General features: G+C 36.1%; 1 protein-coding gene across 1 annotated transcript in view; it reads right to left on the bottom strand.

Annotated features, from left to right (window-relative positions):
• Positions 1-2546: 2546 nt before the first annotated feature.
• The window catches only part of LOC148055214 (mitogen-activated protein kinase kinase kinase 1-like), an 80990-nt gene continuing 56644 nt past the window's right edge, over positions 2547-26892 (bottom strand). Inside the window, exons 3-20 of the mRNA XM_087762408.1 lie at positions 26325-26528; positions 24832-25032; positions 23755-23871; positions 23066-23214; positions 20522-20643; positions 19703-19784; positions 19391-19571; positions 18308-18598; positions 17757-17878; positions 16017-16108; positions 15570-15759; positions 13963-15235; positions 12758-12910; positions 11220-11382; positions 8179-8310; positions 7040-7182; positions 6447-6578; positions 2547-5100 (exon numbers count right to left, since the gene is read on the bottom strand). Of these exons, the coding sequence (XP_087618534.1) occupies positions 4951-5100; positions 6447-6578; positions 7040-7182; positions 8179-8310; positions 11220-11382; positions 12758-12910; positions 13963-15235; positions 15570-15759; positions 16017-16108; positions 17757-17878; positions 18308-18598; positions 19391-19571; positions 19703-19784; positions 20522-20643; positions 23066-23214; positions 23755-23871; positions 24832-25032; positions 26325-26528 (3897 nt within the window). The 3' untranslated portion in view covers positions 2547-4950. The remainder of the gene's footprint in view (positions 5101-6446; positions 6579-7039; positions 7183-8178; positions 8311-11219; positions 11383-12757; positions 12911-13962; positions 15236-15569; positions 15760-16016; positions 16109-17756; positions 17879-18307; positions 18599-19390; positions 19572-19702; positions 19785-20521; positions 20644-23065; positions 23215-23754; positions 23872-24831; positions 25033-26324; positions 26529-26892) is intronic.

Consider the following 26892-nt stretch of genomic DNA (forward strand, 5'->3'; position numbering starts at 1 on the left):
GCCACATTCTACCATCATTTGTCTGTAAAATGAACCAAAAAAAAAAAATCTAGCAAAGAAAAAAATCATTCCACAATTGATCTTCAAAAATTAACTAACTACATTATGTGTTGGTACCTAGGTGTAAGTTTACATAAATCAGCCCATATGCAAATGGAGTAACATTTGGGGAGGGTGATAACAAAACCATTTATCAACCAACTTCATAGAATGAAATTAAAAAAAGTGATATGACATTGTTCATAAACCTTGACTAGAGTGCTAACACAACCTGGACTACATGCTATGACCCACCCAAGCCTTACTTGGTGTTCTTAAGAGCAAGGTACTTTATTCTGACAAAGGCCCCCAAATTATTCTTTTCACATCATAAGTTTAGAACCTGTTAAGAGATATCAAGATAAGAGTAATCTTATGATCTCCTTGGTCACTGTTCTGTCTCAGTCTCCCTTCTCTGCTTAGGTACCTACTTTCATAAAACTTGTATCTTTAATGGTGCTCCTGATCTGTAATTTTAGTTAAAATCTCCCAATGAAGCCATAAGTTACTGGGAAAACAAGACAGAACATGACAGCATATTTCTTATGAAACCAGCTTAAAAAATAATCATAAGCAGCTAGTGTTTGGGAATTGGTTTTCGGGTGAACAGAGAAAGCAAACCTCAAGTCACTGTCAAGGCTTAACTCCTAAGTCTGGGTCTGAACTCTTGCCAAGAGTTTGGGATTTTGAGCCAGACCCACCAAAGCAACGAAACAAGCAGGAGAATTCACTTCCCATCTCAGAGCCTTGCAAATATTTATAAATTGCCTCTTCATTTACTCCATATTCACTTTAATTCTATTGTTGGTCTTGCACATTTTTCCAAGAACAGGAACTGATATACTGCAAACTGAAATAACTGAGGGAAATAAAAGGAAATGGCACAGTACATCAGGGTAAGCCTCAGCCTTTGGCTGTCTCAAAGTGCTTTCCCGCCATCTTCTGGACTTTCTTGGTAATGACATGGAAGAAAGGTAGCAATTCACAAGTAAAATTCTGAATTTGAGCAGCTGTGTGCCTTAATGAGAAAACAACATGAATGTTTGCCACAGTATATGTATATTGTAGCTCTTAAAAGCAAGACTGTCACATTCGTGATTCAGCTCAGCAAGGAACACTAAGCAATGAGAGAAAAGTTAGTAAGGGAAACAGTGTCTCAGGAGGTGGACACAGTCAGGACAGAACAGCCATGCATGAGTTTACCCACTCATGATGAAGAGGAAATACATGATCCTCATGACATTCCAACATGCTCTGAAAGCAATCATTGCCTTTCAACAAGAACTTGTAAAGATGAAACACTGTCAGACTTCAACCTATGACAGTCACACAGAACACAATATTATTCCCATCAAAGAAACCAAAATGGGCATAACTTACTATTTGCCTGGGGAAGAACTGAATATGCCCTTTGCAAATGAAGACATTTGGTTCCATAAGTAGGTGTCTTTGACATTTACTGCCAACTGCTGGAGACAGGTGATCTTTGCCATCCCTTGTTCCTAAAAAGGAGACCGCAACATTATAACTACCACATAATACTGTAAAATTCAGGAGTTTTACAGTAAATCAAATGAAGGAAAAATACCTTACACTCAATTTATCTTTTATTTAACCCTCACCATATGTTCTCCTTGACATTTCAGTTAATATATTTTTCTGATTTTAAAAATCAGATATTATAATTTAACTGAATATTGCTGCTGCCAAGTTTTGCTGGTGAATTGATATGTTCATATCTATTTGCAGAAAAAAAAAATCACAAATAATGGAGAATATAAAGATTGATCCTTCAAAATGTAGAATTTAGTAGTCACAAAAGAGGCTACAGAACACTTGAACTTAATTTTCAACTATGCAAAAATGAATTAATTTTAAAAATATCCAAAAAAATCAGGAGAAAGACAAGCAACTGAAACAAGCCCTAGTTTTGCAATACATATTCGGATTGCCTGAATAAGGAAAGATTTGTTTGCTACTTAAATCAGAAGCAACAGAATCATTTCACTGAAAACCATAAAATAGCAGATTAACTTCCAAGATACACCTCAATGGCTCCAGAACTTATCTAACCAAATCAACTCGCTTGACTTGGCAATTAATAGTTACATTTCTGTAGTAATGTGAAATTTAGACATTTAATGTTAGATCTAAGGGCATAAACAAAATGAGGTTCATAGAGCAGTTCCTACCTTTATTATCAATTAAAAAATATTTAGTGTTTGTTGCTGCCCTTTATCTAAGCATTCTTCATTGATATACCTAAGATATACATATATCAGCCAATATCCGTATGTCATTTAATATTAGAAACAAAGTCTTACTATATCAAGTGTTGCATATGAAATTCTGTATAAACAGTGAAGTGTACCAGAAATATTTTATTCACATCGTTAAACTGAACATATTTACATTAAAATAAGCAAAGGACAAAATTTGTTCAAAAACTTTTATTTACTATAAAGAAAAAAACACCAAAATGGGTACAAATTATACTATATAAAATTGGTTCAATGGGGTAAAAACTTAATTAAAATATCTTGATATATTTAAAATAACAAAGGATACAATGAAGCCAAATTTCTTAACCCAGACATTTCTGTAAAATTTGCTTGTACAGTAAGGTGCTAATAGAAGTTAGCCCTTAAGCCCTGGAAGCCTTAGGAATCTATCACATAGCAAATATAATTTCATTGTGAAAGCGAACTTTGGTAGAAGAAACTCTATAGGACACCTGAGGTAGTACAAACTGGAACAAACAGCAGTAGATGTTATTTACAATTTAAGTACCAAATAACATTAAGAACACACACAAAAAAAACATTACACAATACAATTTTCAGTCCAGCTTTGATCCAAAAAAAATAAGAATATTGCATCACATCTGCATTTTAAAAACACCACAATTACCAGCAAGCTGAGGGAAACACAAACAAACTCAAACAAATACATTTGGACACCAAGAGGCAGTTTGAGTTTGAAATGTGGTAGGCATGGTGATCTACAAAGTAATACTGATTAGCTGAGGTTCATTAGTTTATACAGTTTACATTTCTGCCAGAAACAGTATTAATCTGACAACTGATCTTCCAATACATGAATTGGCAAGAGGGCATCCTTTAAAGCCTGCACATAAGAAAGACTTGGAAACAATTTTATTAGAATAAGAAATTCTAAAGTGGTCAAAAAAAGTACAAAACAGTTAGAACTACCAAACTTCACATTTCGGTATTATCTTTTTAACTCTTCAAAGTCTGTCAATCTTTCAAAACAAAGGAATGTAAAATTTCCAAAAGAAACACATTCACAACTAACAACACTGCTTTTTATTAGTATGAGCACTATCATCCCTGTAAACTTAATCTTTAAGATGTTTTACTTCCAATTTGTACTGTACATTTTTAATGTACTATAGCTTATTTAGTTTGTCCCGAGTCTTTGAAAATAACCAATTCTATTTCAGTCCAACAATTCAACTGGCTTCTGAAGAGTTAAAACATGAAAAATATTTTTTTTCCCCAAATTGATTAAACACAATGAGTATTTGATTTAAAGATCCCCCCTCTTAAAAAGGCAAAAGAAAAGCTGCCATTTTCTTTCAGCATTACATGCATCAGAATCTAAAAACTTGCCTTTAAAGTAATTTTAAACACACACCTGCTAAAAACACAAGTTTTGCACTACAGGTGAAGCTTTACTTCACATTTTACTTAACTTTGTTTTTCAAGTCCAAGTTTGTTTGTTAAAATAAATACCTTTCTTATGGTATTATTTTTAACATTTTCAAATTAAATTATCACTAATGGCTACAGTAAGTAGATGATGTACAGCAGAAGGAACAGCAAGTAAAACTTGTTATCAGTGGAGAATGTGACCTCAGTTTTGTTACACAAAGAATGAGATTTGCTCACAGTTGGCATCTGCTCCCATTGAAGTACAGGACAAAGCCTCCCATAAACTTTAATGGGAGCTGGGTCTGGGGCCTTTGACGTGAAACTTCTCTACACAATTTGCCAGAAGGAACTGCTATATGAAAAGAAGGCTCAACTTTTTAGCACGATTCAGACTAAGTTGTTTTATGCAAAATATTTTTTTTTAAATAACCTATACACTCAGAGGCTGAAACACTGACTTGAAGGTGGCATTTTATTTTATTCCAGATTTCCAGCAAATCTGTTTTTAAAACTCGTGTCAGCAAGATGTTCCATGACACAGTTTGCATCTTTTTCTAAAGACTATTTTAAAAGATCACCTTTCCCTGAAAGTTAAAAATACAATGAAAGCAAACTTTAATTTCAAAAGAAATTACATGACCAGCAGTAAATGTACAGTGAACTACAACTGCCTGCTCTTACTTTAAGGAAGGCAAAATGTTTTTTAAAGTATCCATCAATGTTTGGATTTGTTACTCAGAGAACTTTGTATAATTAAGAGAGAAAGATACAGAACTTCCTTTTAACCAGTGCTGAAAACTGACTAATTGCAGAACCCTCTGCTTACATCTACATGATGTGAAATGGAACAATGATTGCGATATTAAAATAGATCCTGAGCCCCTCAGCTGCTAATATTGCTGAAAAAGTGCTCCAAATAAAATAAAAATCATTTATCTGCTAAATAATCATGCAGATTTAAGGAAAAATGCTTTTGTGTTCACATAGAGCCAGGTGTTTGAAAAGGCACAGTTTACAAGTCTCTGCACGAGTTGTGAAATGTTGCATACTGAGCTTAAAGATCTAAATTTGTCAATCACATACTTAGGTAGGGTCCTCCACTGGCCTTATGTCCTTGATGTACCAATCATTAAGGCCAGCAGAATAATACAAGCTACTGTGCTTAATTGCACTGCAAGACAGTTATCATATATTCAGTAGCATCTTCTTCAGTATAATCAGCCTTACACATAAGTAGCTACCATGTAGTACGGAAGACTGGGTGTTTCAGCAGCTCCCTTGATGAGGGTCTGTCCTGAGGTTGAAGTTCTAAACACCGAAGAGTCACATCTCTCAAACCAGGAGACAGATGTGAAGGGATTGATGGAGCAGTAGTTGCACTAGCAATCTGAACAAAGGGAAAATATCTTTTTTAGAAGTCAGTGATTCTTAAACCCCCTCTCCTACCCCAAAAACCTTCAACAAGCTAATCATTTTCAGCTGACTAGTTATATTATGAGCTTTTATCCACTTATATTTCCTACTGAAGTTTGAGGATTACATTACTGCTTCCATTTTATAAAATGGGTCTTAAGTTCCCTTTATGCTTCTTTCCCCAATAACATATGCTCTATTGCTTTTCACAGTCTGCCTCTCTCCTTGCACTTTTCTCTAAATTTTCTTCTTACAGCAAGATTCTGCAGTAACCATCTACTAAGCAGGCCATAAGAAAAGCTCTTACGCCACACTTATGGGTATTCTTTAGTCTAATACTTGCCATCACTGTTAACTGGCATAGCATAAGCAAACATTGAGATATATTAAGCTGAGTGATGTTACATTATGATATATTAAGCTGGGTATATGCTCTCTTGCATTGTCTTACTGTATTTCTGCTACCACCCCAGAGGGCAATCTTTCTCAGACAGAAGCAGATCACTCCCAACCAAATTAATTTTGATCTTCTCTAGATCAAATTAAGCAAGATTGAGAACACTAGGGTGGCACCACCAGATTCACACAGAGACAGAACCAAGACAATTACATCTCTTATCATAAGTGATTTATACTTAATTAGAACATTTGAATACCACTGTGCTAGTTCTGTTTTGTGGAAAAACTTTCTTCGCTCATGCTAGTGAAGATGCTAATCACTTTCTTCACTTGTGGCAGTATTTTCTTCATTCATGCCTACAGTTCAACTAGATTTTTAGAATTAAATATACCTAATTGATTTTAGCAAGAAATATGAATGCCAAAATAGATGACCTAGAAGAGGGAGGGATAATATTCATATATAGCATGGCATAAAGGTAAATATCTTTCAGCAAAATCTGAATATGGAACATGAGGTTTTTACCAAAGGACATTCCCCACCATGAAATATGAATACACACATAAATGTTTTACGGTAGTAAAACTTCTTTTGCTCCTGTATTTTACAGGACTGTAAAGAAAGAGTTCAAATACCAATCTTCTGCCTAGAGTCAAGATCAGCTCTGTTACATTATGTATTTATATCTTAGAACAGCGCTTTTTCTGCATATTATTGTGTTGGCAGCCTTTTTTTTTTTTAAACAAGCAAGTATGATTATTATGTTGGTATCAATATTGATTTTGTACTAACAGCTCCAATATAAAGAAGAGCCATTGCAACAAATCCTACTACTTGTATACTTTTCTAAAATTCACATTGTTGTATATGAAATTAGTCAGCGTCTTTTGTAACATATTTGTAGCAACAAAGTACCTCACCTTAAATATCAGAGCAAGATGATTGGAGTGTTTCTCTGCATTCCAGGGAGGTTTAGCACAAGCCATTTCTATAACAACACAACCAACGCTCCACACATCACAGCTCCTACCATACTGCTGACCTCTCAGAACCTGAACAGACAGATCAAAACTCAGAGTTAAGAGACTTTGGATAATCTAAGTAATTTAGATTAAAAAAAAAAAAAAAAAAAAAAAAATCAATCAAGCGCATTCTGATTAACATTTCAGGTTGAGAGTGATCAGTGATGTAAATGCCATAAGATTTATACAGCTGTAAAGAGCTAGTAAATAAAATGCCTGATCAAGGGGCAAAGCAGCTTTTGACCAAATGGTCATTTGAGCTTTAATAACAATACTTATTATGTATCTTGTAAAAAACTACTTAGAACAACTTTGACAGCAAGAAAGAAATGTCATTAATCACCATGTTGGAATCATTCCTATTTTTTAGAACAAGTACATTTAAAACACATTTGAAGCATTTACAGCAATTTTCTGTTATTTGGCTGTATGAATTAGCTTAAAGGGTACAAACAAACTTTTTGAAGTAACTTCCAAAACTGGTTTCTTACCTCTGGTGCCATAAATGCAATAGTTCCCAACAACTGTCCCTGAAACTCCCCAGCACCAGTTCCTTTTGATGCCAACCTGGCTGCAGCTCCAAAATCAGCAATTCTTAATCTATGACCTGTGCTGTCAATTAGCAAATTGGCACCTGTCAACAGCATAATAAAAATACTGCTAGTTGGCTTTTTATTAAAAGCAAAAGGATGAACAGACACTCTTCCTCCCTCTGTTTCAAAGCTATAAATAGGTTGATAGTCCCCATCCACAATATCAAGGAGATCTAAAAATCAAGGACAAAGTCTAATAATGTCACTTTTCTGTTATGCCTGAATGATACTGCACACAGCTTGAGGCTGTCTGAGAGATTTAGAGAAGCAATCGAACTTTCAAAGTAGGGCAAACACAGGATTCTGGGACAATACCTGGAGATGGAGTAATGAAAGAAAATGGTGACCTAAAATCCTGGAGGTTTTCGTTGCCTGCAGCTCCCTGTGAAATTTAAACTTATTTCATCCTTAAGCAACTTTGAGTTGTCTTGAAGAGAATTACAGAGCAACTGAAAGTTTTCCTATTTTAAGGAGAAATATTAAAAGGTAAATATTTGCCATAGCTATGTTGCTACTTATCTGGATATCTCTCCAGTTTATGGACAGCTATAGTGACATTACAGGGAGAAGTTTAGTAAGACTGGTATTTCCCAATAAAGTCCACATTTTGTTCATCAAACAGTACAACTGTGCTTATGTTCAATTAGGATGAAGGAAGAAAATCCATCATAATATTCCTATACATTAGAAACCTGACCTCTTTATTTTGGCTTATTCACAGATTTTACTATGATTTCAGGGTATTTACATTAATTTAACCAAAAATCATTAAAGATATATATGGCAACTTCATATTTTATTTGAACAAATTCAGAAAACAATTTTTCTAAACCATTAGCACAGGTAGCAAGTATCCCCAAGCATACTATGAATGTTCTGATTAATTTCAGTAATTAAAGAGTCTTAAATATGATCAGACAAACCCAATAGAAATAACACTCTGGAGACGGTATCCAAGAGAAGCAATAGGTCTCAAGCCAAAATAGGTGCTGCTTTCGGAATATTCCTTTTTAAAAGACATTCTAAATAATTATCACCTTTAACATCTCTGTGGATTATCTGATTCTCATGGAGGTAAGAAAGGCCACGTAACAGTTGATCGGTATAATTAATAATAACAGATTCTTTGAAGGCTCCATATTTACTTAACAAATGACCAACTGAACCCCCTAGAAGATAAAAAAAAAATACAATTTATCAACACATAGAATCATAGAATCATTAAGGTTGGAAAAGATCCTTAAGATCATCGAGTCCAACCGTTAACCTAGCACTGCCAAGTCCATCACTATACCATGTCCTCGAGCACCATGGCTATCCGTCCTTTGAATACCTCCAGGGATGGAGACTCAACCACTTCCCTGGGCAGCCTGTTCCAATGCTTGACCACCCTTTCGGTGAAGAAGTTTTTCCTAATGTCTAACCTAAACCTCCCCTGGCACAGCTTGAGGCCGTTTCCTCTCGTCCTATTCGTTCGTATTAGTAGAATGCAGCACTGCCTCCTAAAATTGGAACTTGGTATTGATATTCCTAATTTATAAGTAGATTTCCCCCCCTCAAACATTAAAAGTTCCATAGGCAAAAAGTAATATACTTGGTTACTTAATTACTTTTTACCTAGAACTGTACACATTACAAAGATATTTCCTAATATTTTCATCTGTCCTTAAAAGAATGTACAAATCCCTTAGCATACAAAGTACTGTTGCTGATAAAAAGCTACATATATTTATATCTACGTTTTGCACTAAGGTTTTCAAGTAGTAGAACACTAGCTTTCTTTGGGGCAATAAGTATGTGCAGCCTCCAGTAAGCGTTCCCTCTGATAATCTTAATTTACTTTTGTTATCATCTAAGTACCAATATATAGAAGTAACTATACAAGCAAGGAGTAACTATACAAGCAAGGAAAAGCAGTATCTTCCTCTGTTTTCCAAAAGTGGTATCTAGATCCTCAAGATTTTTGATTTCCATTGTGCCTCTCGAAGTATTCTAATATAATTTGGGCTTGAATGAGGTAAAGACAATTCCTGACATTTCATTATCTAAATAATACTATTTCAGAAAAATTATACTTAAGAGTTAAACACCCTTAGTTTTGAGAAAATATTTTCTGCACTATTGCTTGTAACAACACATACTTTGGCTTTGCTTGTTAGCACTTTCGTATTGCCAAGTGGTTTCTGCCAAAGAACGTAAGTTAAGGTGCAATGTTTTCTTTTACAAGAAACAAGGATGTATAAAACACCAAATCTAGTCTTGGTAACTGGACTGCAACAACATATAATCCCATTCATAAAATTAATAAAGCTCCTTCTTAAAAAAGGATATAAACTTTCTTGTACCCGCTCTGTAAAATAATGAGGAGATTTCACTGTTTATTACTAAAATTACCACTTCATATATTTAAGATTTGAACATGTTTTTCCCAAAGCATCCTGCTTACTCCCTGTTATTAGAAATTTACTTCTCAAATGCGTTTGCATGTCACCTCACACAAATTTTATGAAAATGCATGGGACAAAAACCAAGTAACAGGTATTCCAAATTTTCTAGCAAAGTTATTTTTAATAATAATTTAAAATTACACAGGTACACTGAAAATGCAATAGTTTGATATATTTCCAACTGAAGTGTCTGTGTCTCAAAGTTTCTAACTTGTGATGGGTTGACCTTGGCTGGATGTCAGGTGCCCACCAAGCTGCTCTATCACTCCCCCTCCTCAGCTGGAGATGGGAGAGAAAATATAACAAAAGGCTCGTGGGTCGAGATAAGAACAGGGAGAGATATCACTCAGCAATTACCGTCATGGGCAAAACAGACTCAACTTAGGGAAATTAGTTTAATTTATTACCAATCAAATCAAAGTAGGATTAATGAGAAATAAAAACAAATCTTAACACCTCCCCCCCCCACCCCCCTCCCTTCTTCCCAAGCTCAACTTCACTCCCGGCTTCTCTACCTCCTCCCCCTGAGCGGCACAGGGGGATGGGGAATGGGGGTTGCGGTCAGTTCATCACATGTTCTTTCTGCCACTCCTTCCTCCTCACACTCTTTCCCTGCTCCAGCGTGGGGTCCCTCCCACGGGAGACAGTCCTCAATGAGCTTCTCCAATGTGAGTCCTTCCCACAGGCTGCAGTTCTTCATGAACTGCTCCAGCGTGGGCCCTTTCCACAGGGTGCAGTCCTTCAGGAACGGACTGCTCCAGCATAGGACCCCCATGGGGTCACAAGTCCTGCCAGCAAATATGCTCCAGCATGGGCTCCTCTGTCTCCATGGGGCCACAGGTCCTGCCAGGAGCCTGCTCCAGTGTGGGCTTCCCATGGGGTCACAGCCTCCTTCAGGGTACATGCACCTGCTCCAGCATGGGGTCCTCCATAGGATGCAGGTGGATATCTGCTCCACCATTAACCTCCATGGGCTGCAGGGGGACAGCCTGCCTCACCATGGTCTTCACCACAGGCTGCAGGGGAATCTCTGCTCCGGTGCCTGGAGCACCTCCTCCCCCTCCTTCTTCACTGGTGTCTACATAGTTGTTTCTCTCACATATTCTCCCTCCTCTCTTCTGGCTGCTGTTGCGCAGCAGTTTTTTTCCCCTTCTTAAATATGTTATCACAGAGGCACTACCGCCATCGCTGATTAGCTCAAGCTTTGGCCAGCGGCGGGTCCATCTTGGAACCGGCTGGCATTGGCTCTATCAGACATAGGGGAAGCTTCTAGCAGCTTCTCACAGAAGCCACCCCTGCAGCCCCCCTCACTACCAAAACCTTGCCATGCAAACCCAATACATAACTCCTCATTTAAATTCAAAAAGGTAGTAGTAGTAGAATTTTTGTTCAGGGCTTCCAATTACTTTAATTGTATGACAGATTAGGTATGGAAAATTCCAATTCAAAAAAGGATGCCAGTAAGAATACCGCTTAAACTGTTCTGTAAGTAAACCTTTATACTGGTTACCAACAGCAATAAAAATATAAGTTTGCAAACTGAAGCGATGCATAGAATATTTTGCAGTATGAAACTACATAGTTCAAGACTCAACTGATACTTTCATTTTCTTTGGCATGCAGTTGTTTACCTGCCATCCATTCAATAAAGAGGTTATAGTTACTCTTCTCACATGTAGCACCCAACATTCGAATAATGTTAGGATGGTTCAGATGACTCATCATCCTTATTTCTTCTCTCAGCGCTTCAACTACCTCTTCTTGCTCAGATGATGTGTTCCTGACATACGTCACCTGTTTTGAAATATGGTATTCAGATTTACCTTACATAATTACCAGTCCTGTAACCACCTCCCTTCAGTACAGTAACAAGAACAAATGGTTTTCTGTCCCTTTTCACCATCTGGAAATAGCAAGTATTCTTTTATCTCAAATCCCTTCAAGCTGAGACCGTATATCTCCATGTGAGACAGTCACAGAAAATTAAGAGTGATCTTCTGGAGAAATACCAACAAAAATCTCTCCAAGCGTGGCATGGGGAAACTTCCCTCTTCATTCTCCTCTGCTTAAACTAGGATTTTTTTTTTTTTGATTTTTTTTTTTCAGATATTGAAGAAAAGGAAGAAAGATAAGGCCTGAAACAGGATTCTGACAGTGATGTTATTTGTAAGACTTTTTACCAGTTTAACCATACTACCTGTTTCATAACTAAACCTCTTATCCCAGAAAGTAGATGGACAAAAAAAAAAAAAAAAAGCTGATCAGAAGTCCAGCAATGGAACTGGAGCCAACCCCAGCTCTGATCCATACTAAATCTGAAATAATAGTATGCTGCAGAGAATTTCCCCTGGGCTTCAGAATAGTCATCTCTCCAGGAGGAGCCTCAGGGACCACATGGACAGTCCTACTTTCACAAGCAAGAGAGTTTCAAAGGAGAAATACCTGATGACAGATATTCTTTCCCTGATTAAATGTTTTGAAACTGCTCAATTCCATAGATATAAAAGCTCATTCTAGAATTAATAAAGAAAATGTTAGGACTAAGATTCCCTCTATGTTGGTATCACTGATTCAGACCTAGGGCACCTTAAGTGTGGAAGATTTACTCGTGTCTAGAACCTTCCAAAATCTTGAACGAAGCATGTGCATTTGGGCCTCTTTCCTCAGTCACATTTTTTTATCTAATAATTTAAATATTAAAAATACTTGCTTCAAAGTTGGCTGTTGGATTGGAGAAAAAAAGCATTAAACTACATTTCCCCTGCTTAAACTGTTTTAGGAAAAAAATCTTGACAAGGGGAAATTACATTTAATAGCTATCTTTCAAATAGAGCATCAGTTTGGAATCAAGAGACCTGGACTCCATTCCTATCTCTGTCACTGATTTGTGAACTTGATAAAAACAAAAATGCATTTGAAGAACTATGAAAGAAAAGGGGCATATAAAAAAGTACTTTTTTTCCTTTTAAGGAAAAGTGAAAGAAACTGAAAACATTATGTTAATTCCATGCACAAGACTTTGTATTATGTATCATGTGAGTACACATGACAGGGAGAAGAGGAAGTAGGGAACAAAAGTTGTCTGTGAGAGCAGAGAGCTTTTATATTTAATGTTTCAAAGAAATATTGAAGAACAAGCACAATATATTCAAGAAAGTGAAGTATTTACCTGTTTTACAGCCATTAATGTCCCTGTTCCTACATCTTGAGCTTGGTAACAGGAAGAGAAAGCTCCAAGACCAATTTGCTGACCTTTAAGCCATTCTGCATCTTCTCTGTAATGGTGTTTTGCTTTGGTATGTCCAGGCAAGGTTTCTGGTGTCTGCAAATTAAATTCCAAATTAATCCCATGTTTACTAACATGCATCTAAAATGTAGACATTCTGGAAGGTTAAGAAATATCCAAGTTTATATGCCTCTCCTCTCCCTTACGGTTATTTGTACTGCATGTTATACATGTTTCAGTTGAGACCAGAACACCAGTGTATTCCTTAATCCACATATTCCTACTATATGTAAGAACAGAGAGCCTCCTCTATGTTACTACCTGAAGGTGAAAGGCAAGATGTAAGGACACAAATAAGAGCAAGACTTTTTTCTATTCCTGATCTCGTGCCTAGTCAAGGTTTTAGTCAGCACCTATAGTAAACACAAACAAAATAATGTTTTTACTTAATTTATTTCTGTCATTTTATGCTTCACATGCTGTTACCTCATGCAAAGGATCGCAAAACCCAACATTTCATTCCTCTTTCCAGTAACTCTACCAAGTCTGTTACCTTTCCTATGCACGCAGCCTCACAAGCTTCCAGCACCTGTCTTACTCTCAAGTCAATACACTCAACCATTTTGTGAACTTTTATAAAATACTCCTTTCTTTCTCTATTCTTTTTTCTTATGCTTTTGTCTATTTGCAAACATCTTTTTTCCGATTTCTAAAGTATCTCACATCATCTCTCTCAAGATGTGCTGACAGCAAGATCTCTTCCTACTCTATCTGCCTTTTCTTTCAGAAACTAATTTGGTTTTGTACAATTGCCTTCAAAGTAAATCAGCATTAAGGTCCAGTACAGTTCTACTCCTGCTTAAAAACTTTGTTCTCGTTTCCCGTTTCCCCACTTTTACACTTTCTTCTTTACCATTTTAAAGGTTGGTATATGATATGATGTCTCTCTTCCAAATACTGTCTTCTAAACTTGTTAATAACCATAGAAGGATTCTGTTAGCATCCTCAACTGGTTTATACTCCAACTTCTAGGAGAGGGTATTGAGACCCTTTGTGTTTTATATAACTTTGGAAATACAACAGCACTGCCTTATAAATTCAGTGAACCTCAGTTGAGACTTCTGCTAAATTACCATATGTATACTTACATCCTGCTGAATGATTACGATATCTTCACCATTTTCAATCTGTAGTTGGGGAATTATTGGCAGGGCATCTTGAGATGCTGACGTTGCCATAGCAATAGCTAAAGCTTCCTCTTCTTCAGCTTCCATCTTTTCCTTGCATTTTTGATTATGATTTACATCATCTTTGTAAGTATCATCATTTTCTGCCTGCTCAGGAGAAAGAACTGCAACTTCAGACTTGAACGTAACTGTGCCATTACTCGTTGGCATGGAGGCCTCAAGCAGGTCCTCAATACTGGAATTGAGCTCTGCATTAACATCCAATTGACATTTCTCATCTACTGGTGTGAACACTGTCTCTTCACTTAGTATAACCACACTGCTATTACTATTCCCATCACACTGCAAAATATCATTCAGGTCAAGTATCATACTGGTTTTTGAGGTTTCTCCCTGCTTGTTCACATCACTTGGGGTGGGTCGTGATGGCTTTGGCCTGTGTATGTGACTGGATGGCAATAGCCTGGCTTGGGTAAAAACAGGAGAAAGTTTCTCTGGTTCTTTATTTTCAGAACAGTTTCTCTGAAACTTAAGAGAAAGTTTCCGCTGTGTTTGAGGAGAAGGTGAGGGGATTTTGCAGGGAATGAATCCCTGAGGTCTGAGTTTAGAGACATCTGTTACAGTGCCAGCTAGTACAGATGGGTTTGAAGGAGACAGAAGCATTGAGAACAGTGACCGAGAATGACTGGATGAGGGAGAAGAGTTCAAACACTGACTGGGGTTTTTTCCTTTTGTTTGAACGGCTGGCTTTAGTTGCTCAGTGGTTACTGATGAAATAGGAAGTCCCACAGCAAGGCCAGCCAGCGTCTCAGAAGCATCCTCTGGACTAGCACTCAGTTTTTTATCACTTAAACTTTTCTCACTTTTCCTTGATAACTGGACAGTATTGCTAGGAGTATTACTTTCTGTAGCTTCTGGAGAGTTATCTGGTACAGGTAGCTGCAAAAAGTCTTCATGTTGACATTCCCCAGAGTGCATTTCTTCCATGCCTAGCTGGATAGCATCTGCAATTTCCATTTCATCTGCTATTACCATCAGACGTTGACGCATCCTTGCGTAATGTGTTGAGCTTGTCACACTCAACATTTCTAACAGTTTTACAAAAACATAGGGCACTCTTGCCACCATTCTTGCTGCGCTCAAAAATACTCTCCGCGATAGTTTTCCAACCATTGAGTGGGAATTGTCAATTGACTGCAAGGCGAAATTTAAGAGGGAGAGAAGTTTCTTATACCTGAAAGTTAAAAAAGAAAAAAAAAAAAAGTGTCTTATAAACTGATATGCTCTAGTTAACTAGTGCCAAGAAAGCCATTTCAAGATAATCTATTTAGCTGTCAGTTCTGCAGTAGAAAGGAGACTTATTGCTGCACTAGTGCTTCAGAATTGTTTCACAGGTCAGAAGTTTAAAAAAAAACAAAACAAAACCAAAAAACATTTACTCTGTAAAGTAGGTGCACTTTTGCATATACACTATTTGTTTACAGGAATTAAAACAACCAATTTTTGAAGAAATCACCAACAACACATTCAACTACAAAGAGTAACAGTCACATAGTGTAAGTAAGTACCTGTCTACTATAGTATCAGCCTGTAAAACACCTCCACAGACAATGTGGGGATAAAATTCACCAGGAAATTCCAACAGAAGTCTGTCTATTAGACAAAGTCGCCCCAGTAGTGCTTGCCAGTTGCTAGACTTGGTTTGGGTTCCAAGAATACAGTTTAAGACATAATCAACACCACCGATACCAACAGACCCTATAAAAAAGTTGATAAAATAAGGATTAGATATGTTCACAATCTAAATTCTGATCTAAATAAAGATCAGAACTATATCATACAGAAATACACAATGTGCACCCAAATTAACACCACCCTCCCCCCAAAATGCTGAGAGCCACAATGTTCTCTTTGCCATGCTGGCAAATACAGGATAAACCCTGTATTAAATTTAAAACACTTCAGTATATTTGCTTGTAATTACAATTCAATTATATATGAAAAGCTATTATTACCGGATTTAAGTATTTCTCTCCCAACTGCCAGCTCTCCCACTTGGCCTTTACACATCTCCAATAGCGTTGAGACTGAAAGTTGACTTGTTCGACTATAAGAAATTAAGACAAAAAACCCAAACAACTTTTAGCAGATGCTTTCAAGAAAAAACATTTTAATCATTACATTTCAATAATCGTTAGCTTAGAATTATGCTTGGAAAATTATTTCACATCACTTCATTCCAATACACTTATAATTATCTGTAAGCTACCAATATGTCCTGGTTTCAGCTGGGATAGAGTTAATTTTTGTCTTGGTAGCCGGTATGGGACTGTGTTTTTGGTTTAGGGTGAGAACAATGTCCATGATACACTGATGCTTTGGTTCTTGGGAAGTAGTGCTAAGCTGCTGCTAAATAGGAGCTAAGTGGCACTCACACTGGTCAAAGACTTTTCAGCTTCCCCTGCTCTGCCGGGTGCACAAGAAGCTGGGAGGGGGCACAGCCAGGACAGCTGACCCAGACTGGCCAAAGGGCTATTCCATACCATATGATGTCATGCTCAGTATATAAGCTGGGGGAAGAAGGAAGGGGGGGACATTGGGCGCGATGGCATTTGTCTTCCCAAGTAACCATTACGCGTGATGGAGCCCTGCTTTCCTGGGGATGGCTGAACACCTGCCTGCCCATGGGAAGGAGTGAATGAATTCCTTGCTTTGCTTTGTTTGCGTGCACGGTTTTTGCTTTGCCTATTTAACTGTTCTATTTTTATTTTACTTCAATTATTAAACTGTTCTTATCTCAACCTATGAGTTTTCTTCCTTTTACCCTTCTTATTCTCTCCCCCATCCCACCAAGGGGGGAGTGAGTGAGCAGCTGCATGGTGCTTAGTTGCTGGGTGGGGTTAAACCACAACACAATAGTTGTGACATTTTTTTACAAGGACACTTCCAGAAACATAATGTCTATCACTAATAAATAAAAACCCACATAGAAGTCAGCTTCCCCATTTCTCAAATTCTTTGAGACTTTCAGGCAATAATCTCTTTATTAAAAGAAATTAATTCAACTGCACATTAGGATCTCATCCTCTTGCACAAACAGGTCAAATCCAGGAATCCAGCACCACAAGGAACAGTTCTATTTCACTTATACCTTTAATTTTAGATTTTCTATTGCTAAACTATTGCCAGTGCATCTCTAGTTGCAGTTTCAGAAGCAATGCTGCTTAGGAACTAAACTGAAAGGGACAAAAAACTTAAAACCCAAACAAAAAAACCAAACAATCTGGTGGACTTCTGCTACCACTTCATGACATAGATGCACAACAGCTTTTGTTGAAGTAGGAAGCATACATATATTAAAGACACAAAATTTCATGATTGGTACTTGCTGACTGCTTAAAGGAGAGTCATGAGAATTAGACCAATATCAGCTGAGATGGAGGGGATGGTTGATGACTGCACCCAACATATCTTCTTTTATTTTAAGGGGAAAAAAGGCCTTACATGAGCAAAGCATCATTTAAGATCTGTAAGTGCTGGAAAAATATCATCGGATACTTTCAAAACCTACATCTTTCAAGGTAGAAGTTGGTTGGTAGCAACTAGACTTTAACATTTATACGTATGATCTACACATTTTATTTCACTGCCACCTATAAATGGTCTCCTAGTTCCATATAAAATAGCAACAAATGAAGCTTCAAGACATTTCAGTAACAATCCAAAATGAATTTGAAGTTCATGAGACACCATACCTGTTGGCATCTGCACATTTAACTAATATTGTCTCTAGAACTGGCTTGAGAAGTTGCTGTAGTTTAGTCCTCTCTGCTAAAGTATGACAAGGAGTATATACCAGCATGGCTCTTAAGGTTTTCTAAGAGAAAGGAAAAAACAATACATATGAAATCAAATTAGCTACACAAATTTATTTTGTTTTTTTAAAAGTTGTAAATAGTTCTATATAAATTGCATTCAAAATATCAGTGAAATGTTAAACAGCTTACTATATATTCACTTTTAGAATTAGTCATGTATTCTTTGAAATTGGAAAGAATCTGGTCATATAAGTACTGTTAATACTTAGCACTGTAGCAAGCATTTCTTTATATTTGACCAGTGGAGTCATGCCATTTCACTCTTGCTGAGGGTTTTATTCAACTCGCTTTCAGATGATGGTTAAAAGTCAAGTCATCAGTGGTGCTCAAGAACAATTATTAGGATTCCTGACTTCATATATTTCCTCCCTTTCAAAAATGAAGTCACTTGGAAATTAATAGAATACAACGAGTAAACAGCTACTTACTAAAGCAGCAACATACACTTTGTAGACAGGGTCAGCACAGACCATGGACAGCACACTGCAGCAGGATTCTACCACCACATCTCCTGAGATACTGGTCTGAGATGACCCACTAACTGCTCCCAAAGCTCCAGCACTTGTGTTGTTTCCATTGCTACTTCCAGAATTTCCAGTGCTTTCCCCGTTAGCCAGTAATAGAGCACCACTAACATCATGGGAAAGACGCCTAAGTGCCATCTCTCGTATATTCCAGTTTTGAGAAAACAAGCAGCCAACTAACTCCATTCCAAATACCTGCCAAGGAAAAAGCAACATTACAGGAGTCAAATTGAATAATACTGCAACTTAAGTACTTCAGAAGAACAATCAAAAAGAGCAAAGAAATGTTTCTGGTGAAAGATCACCTTAAGAAGCCTGACAGCAAAAATGTGCCAGAAGGTGGTGTCTTAAAAAAAGATTCTGTGATAGAAATGAAACATCATAAATGATAAGTCATCGCTTCTCCAAAACCTCTGCTAAGAAAGGTGGGGGAATGACTGTATGGATGGTTTCATTCACTCTGAATTTTAATTATTCAGTATGGAGTTCATTTCTAGACATTGATATAAACAACCCTGAAACCAAGGTCCGGCTATACCAGACAAAAGTTACAGCAGACATATAGGCAATACAAGTTCTCCCACTCTTAAGTATGTGATCCCTGCTCGGTTGAACCCACCTCTAGACTCTAGAGGTTATTTAGGTCATTTGGCTCCTGCAACCCAACTTGGGTAACAGTAAGTGCCAACTTTGTATTTATGTGACACTTGTACAACCAAAACTAGAATTAAGAATACTACATTTTATTACATGGACCTTTAATACGAGGCCCGAGATGAAGTCCAAAACTGAAAACCCCAGTGAAAACAAAGACTGGAAAACCTTTTCTTCTGATGCAAGTTAAATATAATTCTTTCCAATAATAAACAACCATAAAGCTGATAGGATTCAGAACAAATTTTTGAATTGTTGATTTGACAAATCTAGCAAAACAGTTAAAAAATATCAGTTTTTACATCTGAAGCTTCTTTTACAAAGTAAAATTACCTGAATCCATGGCTCAGCTAAATCTTTATAGGCAGAAGGGATCTGCTGGACCCCATAATGAGTAAGGTTAAAATTGCTATCTTGGGTTCTTCTCTGTGATGCAACTCTAGATTGCTGCTGAATTTGTTGATGAACCACATGGAGAACAGAAGAAGAATCCACAGGGCTTGGCAATTCATGACTATAGATTAACAACAAATAACGTGGATTAACAAATTAAACATTTACCGAAGTGAATACTTTAGCATATTTAGGAACATCAACTAAGGATCCAGAAACAGATAGTTTGTTATACTTAGACTGAATCTTTACCTATAGAAATCATGAGATCTCCATTTAGATCTACAAAGAGGACATATAAGCGGCTCTCTGTTTCTTCTGCATTCTTCTGCCCCTGGAACATAGCAACAGGATAATACATATTTCAAGTTTTACAGTGCATAAAACCAGAAGATGCCATTATTATTTTTTAAGTTTTACTGAAGAATGTCAGTTTCAGGATAAACACTTCTGAACTGAGCCATGTGCAGAAGCCTGATAAATACGTGTGTTTAAACACTTTTGCATGCAGAAACACTTCAGGCTTAGCACTACAATTAATATTAAAAGTTATGAAATGAAATGCAGTTCTTTGTGCCTCAAACATAAGCAATGCTTTTTCAAAAGTATTAAAACATGGGAGATGGAATTTTATTTGTTAAAGAAAACTATTTATATACTTTATTTAATGCAGTATATAAAAACATACTCCATAATTCACTATATAATCCGAGTAGATGGCTTTCATGCATTCTAATGACAAGTCACAGAGGGGTAAAAGTCTGTTCCTAACCTTGCTCTAATTGGACATGATCTTCTCACTCAGGTAAGAGGTTCAAACCTCTAGCCCTGCAGTTAACTTCTTTCTCAAAGCATTCACAAATCAAGTTTTAATTTGATAACTAATAAATAAGGTGTATCAATAGTACCTGAATGACACCAAACTCTCAAAGAGCTACAGTCATCACTTAAGAGCAGGTTTCTGTTTAACTTTTAAAACAAACAAAAAACCCTACAACACACACACTAACTTATAATACTTTTGCATATTTAGAGTCACCGGAACTTAACGAGACAAAGACGACAACATACATATTGACATGCAGTGGTGGTGTAATTTGTTCCTGCAGCCATCTTCACACACAGTTAGGCTCTCTTCATCCAGCATGCCTAACAAACAAATGGGGCACATCTGTTCTTCTTCATCCTTCATACTATAAAAATAAATATTTGTGATTCTAAAAATGGCATATCAGAATTCAGAACAGGCTTTAACAGTGAAAAAGATTAACTTCCAGTTTGGAACAGTCACTTCCAAATAACTATATTCTATTCATTAATCATTCTCCTAAACCTTGGTGTGAATAAGTGAGCAACCAGAGTTTTAGAAGCACTGAGTACAGACAACACTTTGTTGAAATGAAAGGAAACGTCACAAAACGCATGACATCTTTTCAAACTAGGTCAGATACCAATTAGAGATTGAAAGGCCCAGCCTTGGGCACTTATTCCCCCCCCAAAGTTTCTTTAAACAAACCAATCTTTGCTTTTTTACTTATCCTTTGGTTTTGAAAAACTAAGACATTTTTAGATTTTGAAAGCTACATACATTTTTTTTCCACACTCCTTTCAGAGTACTGAGTCACAAGATAGTATTTACAGTTTTCTGTGATGGTCTAAAGACTATCTAATGAACATATGTAAAACTCAAAAAATTAACGAAAGATAACAGCCACTCAAGAATTTTCTGCCACTGAGAAACAGATGTAATAAATTCACATGAACACTAATATATCTACATATCACATGTAGATTTAAAAACCCCACCATTTTCCCTGTTTTACATGTTGCTTCCATTTTATTTACCCCCACCTTAATTTTTAAATGGATATAACCAGAGATTTCACCAGAAAAATTATTCTAAACTTAAACAACATGTAATGAAAAACACAGATTTATTCTTCCATAATATTGTTTACATGTGCAAAACATATGCAGGAACCCTGTATTTGTTCAGCAACAGTATATTTTTAAAATAAAAATAATTTTTATATACATTGTTTCTATACATATATATTCACTTTTATTTTCCTGCAAATGGCTGACACTAGTTTTCTTTGTCCTTGAAAAATCCACAAAAATAAGCTTACGATGAAAAATTCAGTTCCACGGCATGTATAGAAACACAAGTTTTAAATTAAAACTTATTTTTGAAGAATTAGTAGTAAACCAAAAATAACTGCAAGTCACAGTAATTATCAGAACTGAGTAGACTTTTATCTCAAATGAATCTGATGCTCAGTGTTCTCCAATACTTATATCATGCAAGATTAGACTCACACAGAATGAAAACTTATCTCATTGAGCCAGTAATGCTGGGAACTAATCATCAGGTGTACTGGCAAACAACTGAAAGAATCTTTCATCCTGTCAAAAATGAGAACTAATGTAGCAAAGTTCACAGTCCAATGAAGCCATTCCTATGGAAAAAGAAAATATCTTCCTACGCAAGGTATATAATTAAAGAAACTGGCTTGTCAAATAAACCAACCAGTTAAATACATAATATACTCTGGAACTATTTATGTAATTTATTTACAATGACACAATTTGACAATTTAGAAAAATAATTAAAAGACTATGAGAAATTAAGGTCACAATCTGTATATCAGAATTATAAACCTGTCTGAATATATTCGTCTAACTATATGGTTATTATCACAAAGTAACATATATCAAGGTACTCCTTAAGTTTCACTTTACACAAAAGAAAGCCGCAGTTTTGGTTGTCTTCTGTGGTTTGATCTCTCTATAGGATGTCTAGTTCACTCAGTCCACTAACTAATGCATGCACAAATCACTTGTTTAAAAAGTTAACTAATATCTTTTCAAAATAAAGGAAAAGAACAAGCAAAAGCACTCAAGTAGAAGTCAGAAAAAAACTATCAAAGAATCAAACATCACTTAAAATAAGGCATCTTCTAATATGGTATAAACTATAAAAATCATAATAGTTTAATAACTCCCTTAAAATAGTTTAACCACTCATTTTGCATTAACTGTTTTTTAAAATATATGCTTACTTAAATATATATAGATATATAAAAAACATATTTATTATATATGTTTACACAAACACAGTACATTTACCCAGAAATTTTTTCAGTATATTGTCACAGGCACAAACATTTCTCCAAATAGTACAAAGTTATCAGGACAAGAGGGGAAAAAAAAAAAAAAAAGAAAAAAAGAAATCCTGTTTCTTCATTTGTCAACATTTGCACAAGTGCTGTATTTGAACAAATACACACAAATAGTCAGGTTTCCAAAGTTAATATATGCTTCAATCTTGCAGATGATCACTTACATTTCTAGAGTTTGTTTCCCAAATTCATAGTCAAAAAAAATTCTTTTTACAACTCTAACGTTTTTTCAAACAGAAGGTATAAAGCAGATATGCCCACTTGGTATAACTGTAACTAATGTGTGCATGACTTGATTGTTTGCAAATACAGAGACTTAACATGGCTTGAAATTAAAGCAGCTTTGAACAGAAAGAACATAGGTGATTCTAAACCTCAGAAATTAGAAAAAACTACAGAATAAAGCTTTTAATTCCTTTAGAAAAATACTAACCTGTTTTCTAAACTAGATGTAGAAGTACTAGATGATGACAATGTATGAGAATTTGACACGCGTGAGACAAACTTCTGGATGGTGTTACGAGATGGAGCTTTGATCCTCGAGCTACGCCTACTGTGATATTTCTGGAACAAACTCTCAACCTAACATCAGAAAAAAATAGCAACACTCATATTTATGCTATGAATAGCTTGTATTTAAAGGCAATATTACTGAAGCTTAACTACTGCTAAGAAAAATCTATTCACCTTCACAACAATGCATTAGCAGTAGCAGCAGCAGGAATTTCAGAAGTCTTACTAATAAATAGATCACAAGAAACTTTACAACAAAAACCTATTTGCTTATTAAAAATAATAGCTTTAAGTATACACATGATTACTTCTGAAGATCCTTGTTCTCTTTACCTTTCAGCTAATCAGCGAGACAGACAAATCTGAGTAGAAAATCCAAGATTTGAATCACTTGCTAAACTACAGCTCTCTACTAATTCTTTTAGTTATGCCTTTTATTTGCAGATTTTTTTTTTCTACTTGCAGAGACCCAAATTAAAGATATCATTAAAACCATATATTCTTGTTGCTTTGAAATGCAGCAGTTCTCAGCATTTTTAAGATAATACCCTAAAGACTTACCTGGAGTGTATTTTAGATCTGCCATTAGATCTATTAGAAATCTATTACCTCAAAGTTTTTCAGTGTCTTTCTCCAGAGCATTGGGTCTGAGGGTTCAAGCTGGAAGACCCGCAACATAACAAACAGCAGATGAATACAAAACGTCCCACGGCCACAGCTACAAGTCTGCAAAGAAAACTATATGCTAGGGCTCTACTGGATTGATAATTACACAGATCATTAAGTGCATCATGGAGACATATACTAGTCTGCCTCCCCCCCTCCCCCCGCTTTAAAAAAAGGAGTAGTTAATGCAAAATATTTCATACATAGACATAAATATCTTCTTGCATGGCCTTACAGAAAATGTGAATCCCCAAAACATTATTCAGGAATATGTATGGAAAAGCAGACAATTATAACACCAGTTTTCTCTTGACTTCCCCCTCCCCCCTTTTTTTATTTTTTAAAAATCAGCTGAAGCTATTGCTATGCTTCATACTAGAAGGAATTTATGGCATATAATCATCACATATCCATAACATGACAGCAATCAAACTTAAATGAGATGCTTCTGTTTACTCAAAAACCTAAACATTCCCCAACGCAGCATCACAGCAGTACTATGCAAGTCTCTGAAAAGAACCTCACTATGGGTATTAATGAAATTATCACACCATTAAAGGAATTGTGTCATGTGCTTATCATTTATATATCCCATGAATAGAGGAAATAGTGTTTCAGAGTGAGAAACTAGAAAAAATGAAGTGGCCAAATTATAGCAAAAAATACTTACGACATATAATTAGGAGACACTTATAGGAATGAGAAATATACAGAACATTAGCAATTACTTCCCAGAGGGGTTTTTTGTTGTTTTTTGGTTTGTTTGGTTTTTGGGTTTTTTGGTTTTTTTTTTTTTTTTTTTTTTAAGATAAACTCTAGACAAAACCAATACTTGCTACATATTTGAAAAAATACAAGCTGATCATTATATTATATGAGCACAAATTACATCTTTTAAACATTACTTTATAGAACCGTTAGCAAGGGTTGGCGACTAACTTGATCTAATTTGGTTTTGTACAGTTTTCCAAGATTAACTATAAATTAGTAAAAGCTACAGACAACACAAATGTTCTCTACCTGAGGCCCAATAAACACTCTGTATTTATTATCAGGGCTGTCTCCTCCAATTAAGAAAGAGTTGGGTCCTATCTGCTGCAGCAGGTACAGCCTGGCTCTCATAACTTTGTTGACACGACGATTTGTTTCCTCAGGGCTGTATGGAGAGGAGCCATCTGGAGATGGGGCTCCTCGAGGTGGTGTTATTCGTCCACTCTGAAACTACATAAGCAGTTCCATCGTGAGCATTTCCAGGACAACAGTAAGTTTACCTATGTATTTTTCCCCCAAATGACATAGAATTAGAGTCCCCAAAACCTGAAGAAACTATAACCTGCTTAGTCTATATGAATTTAAAATGATTAATTTTGTTCCATGCCCAGAACTCAAGAGCAGAAGAGAGTTGTAGCCAAGGTTATTTCATAAATGAAGAAATCCTATGACCACGGTTTACAGAAGGGAATATACGGTCAATGAAGAATAAAAGTTTAAGAAATTCCAAAGGGTTTCCAAAGAAAAGGAAAAAGGATACAAAGAAAAACAATCGAGCAAAAACAAATCAAAGGTGAAATTGTATGTGTGTGTGTGGGTTTACATTTCAATTTCTTTTGTCAAGAGGAAAGGAGTGTGCTACAGCACTGTAATTTGTGATATTTGTCCCTAGTTCAGAGGAACGGCAGTACATATTTTAATTGATTTTGGAAACCTTGTTTAGAGAGCAATGGGACAATAAAAGCAATCAGATCTTATTCTTACTCTAATCGCACTGTGAAGTTGTAGGCAAGTCAACTGAAGCTTAACTGTGGATGAGCATTTTTATAACAAACTTGTTACATACTATTGCTCAAAACGTTATGTTCTTGATCTTCTTTATTAAAGCCAGTTACTACTGCTCAAAACATTCTATCCCAGATCTTCTCAAATGTAACAATAGAGATTTTAGTCTTCTAACAATGCACATAACTAAATCTTCCCTAATCTGTACATAACAATCAGTTCTTGAACAGAGGATCACAAATAGCATACCATAGCATACCAGTAACACTTTTCTGCAGCAATCTTAATCCAGCCAACAATCCTATCCCCAAGGGAATGTACCTGCCTGGAGAACTGACATGCAAAACTACGGGACGGACACAGACACACAGACACGACACTAGGACGACCAGACGACACAACTACAACACACACAGGACAACACAGACATAACAAAACCAAAACAAAAAACAAAACTCCTGGCACCTCTTCATGCAAATCAACCTAAGAGAACATACCTGTCTTCACAACTGAGTACCTATATTTCTTAATTTATTTCCTACAAATAAAAATTGAAAGCAGGACTGAATTAAGAAGAACACACACACATACAAGCAGAGAACAAAATTCCACGCATAAGAGAAATGTAACATGAGATATGCTCTGCAGGATTAGGATTAGATACCAATTGCCTCTCTAAGCAAAAGATTGCAGAATATAGCCAAATTCAAAAAGTTACATCACAGCTTGCAACTTACAGGCACTGGAGATACCCTTTTTCTTCTAACACCTGGTGATTCAGATGTAACTGTCCTAGAGAATGATGAAGAGCTACTAGGAGAAGGACTACGTCTTCCTTTCTGTGTAGGTGAAGAAGCAGTGCTTTGTCCTTCAGCCTGAGGTTCTAGAGAGATTTTGTTCATTTCCGATCCATCTCCTTTCCCAGGGATAGGTTTCACCACCTTGCAGGAATTAAACCATGTGTTAGAATTATGAATTGATCATTTTACATTAAAGCAAAACAAATTCATAAAAACTTGTTTTGCTAGCATTATAATAATTAAGCCATTATTTAGACATCCGAAGTTTGCATATTCCCCAGGTTCTAATATTAACATTAATAGGGGCTATCTTGTTAATCTATATGCAACACAAAAGCAAGGACCTTTTTTCCTGTCCATTTATGCTACTTATGTTAGAGTTGTGGCAGCAACTGATTTGATTTTCTCAAAGTCCTTCTGTAATTGTCATTCATGGTATCTCAGAGGACAGCAATTCTCCCATTTGGATAGTAAGAACCAAAAGATTTTTTTTCCTTCTACAGGC

This window comes from Nipponia nippon, unplaced genomic scaffold, assembly GCF_047370975.1.
Source record: "Nipponia nippon isolate SJK-2023a ecotype South Korea unplaced genomic scaffold, ASM4737097v1 scaffold_26, whole genome shotgun sequence".
NCBI lineage: Eukaryota > Metazoa > Chordata > Aves > Pelecaniformes > Threskiornithidae > Nipponia > Nipponia nippon.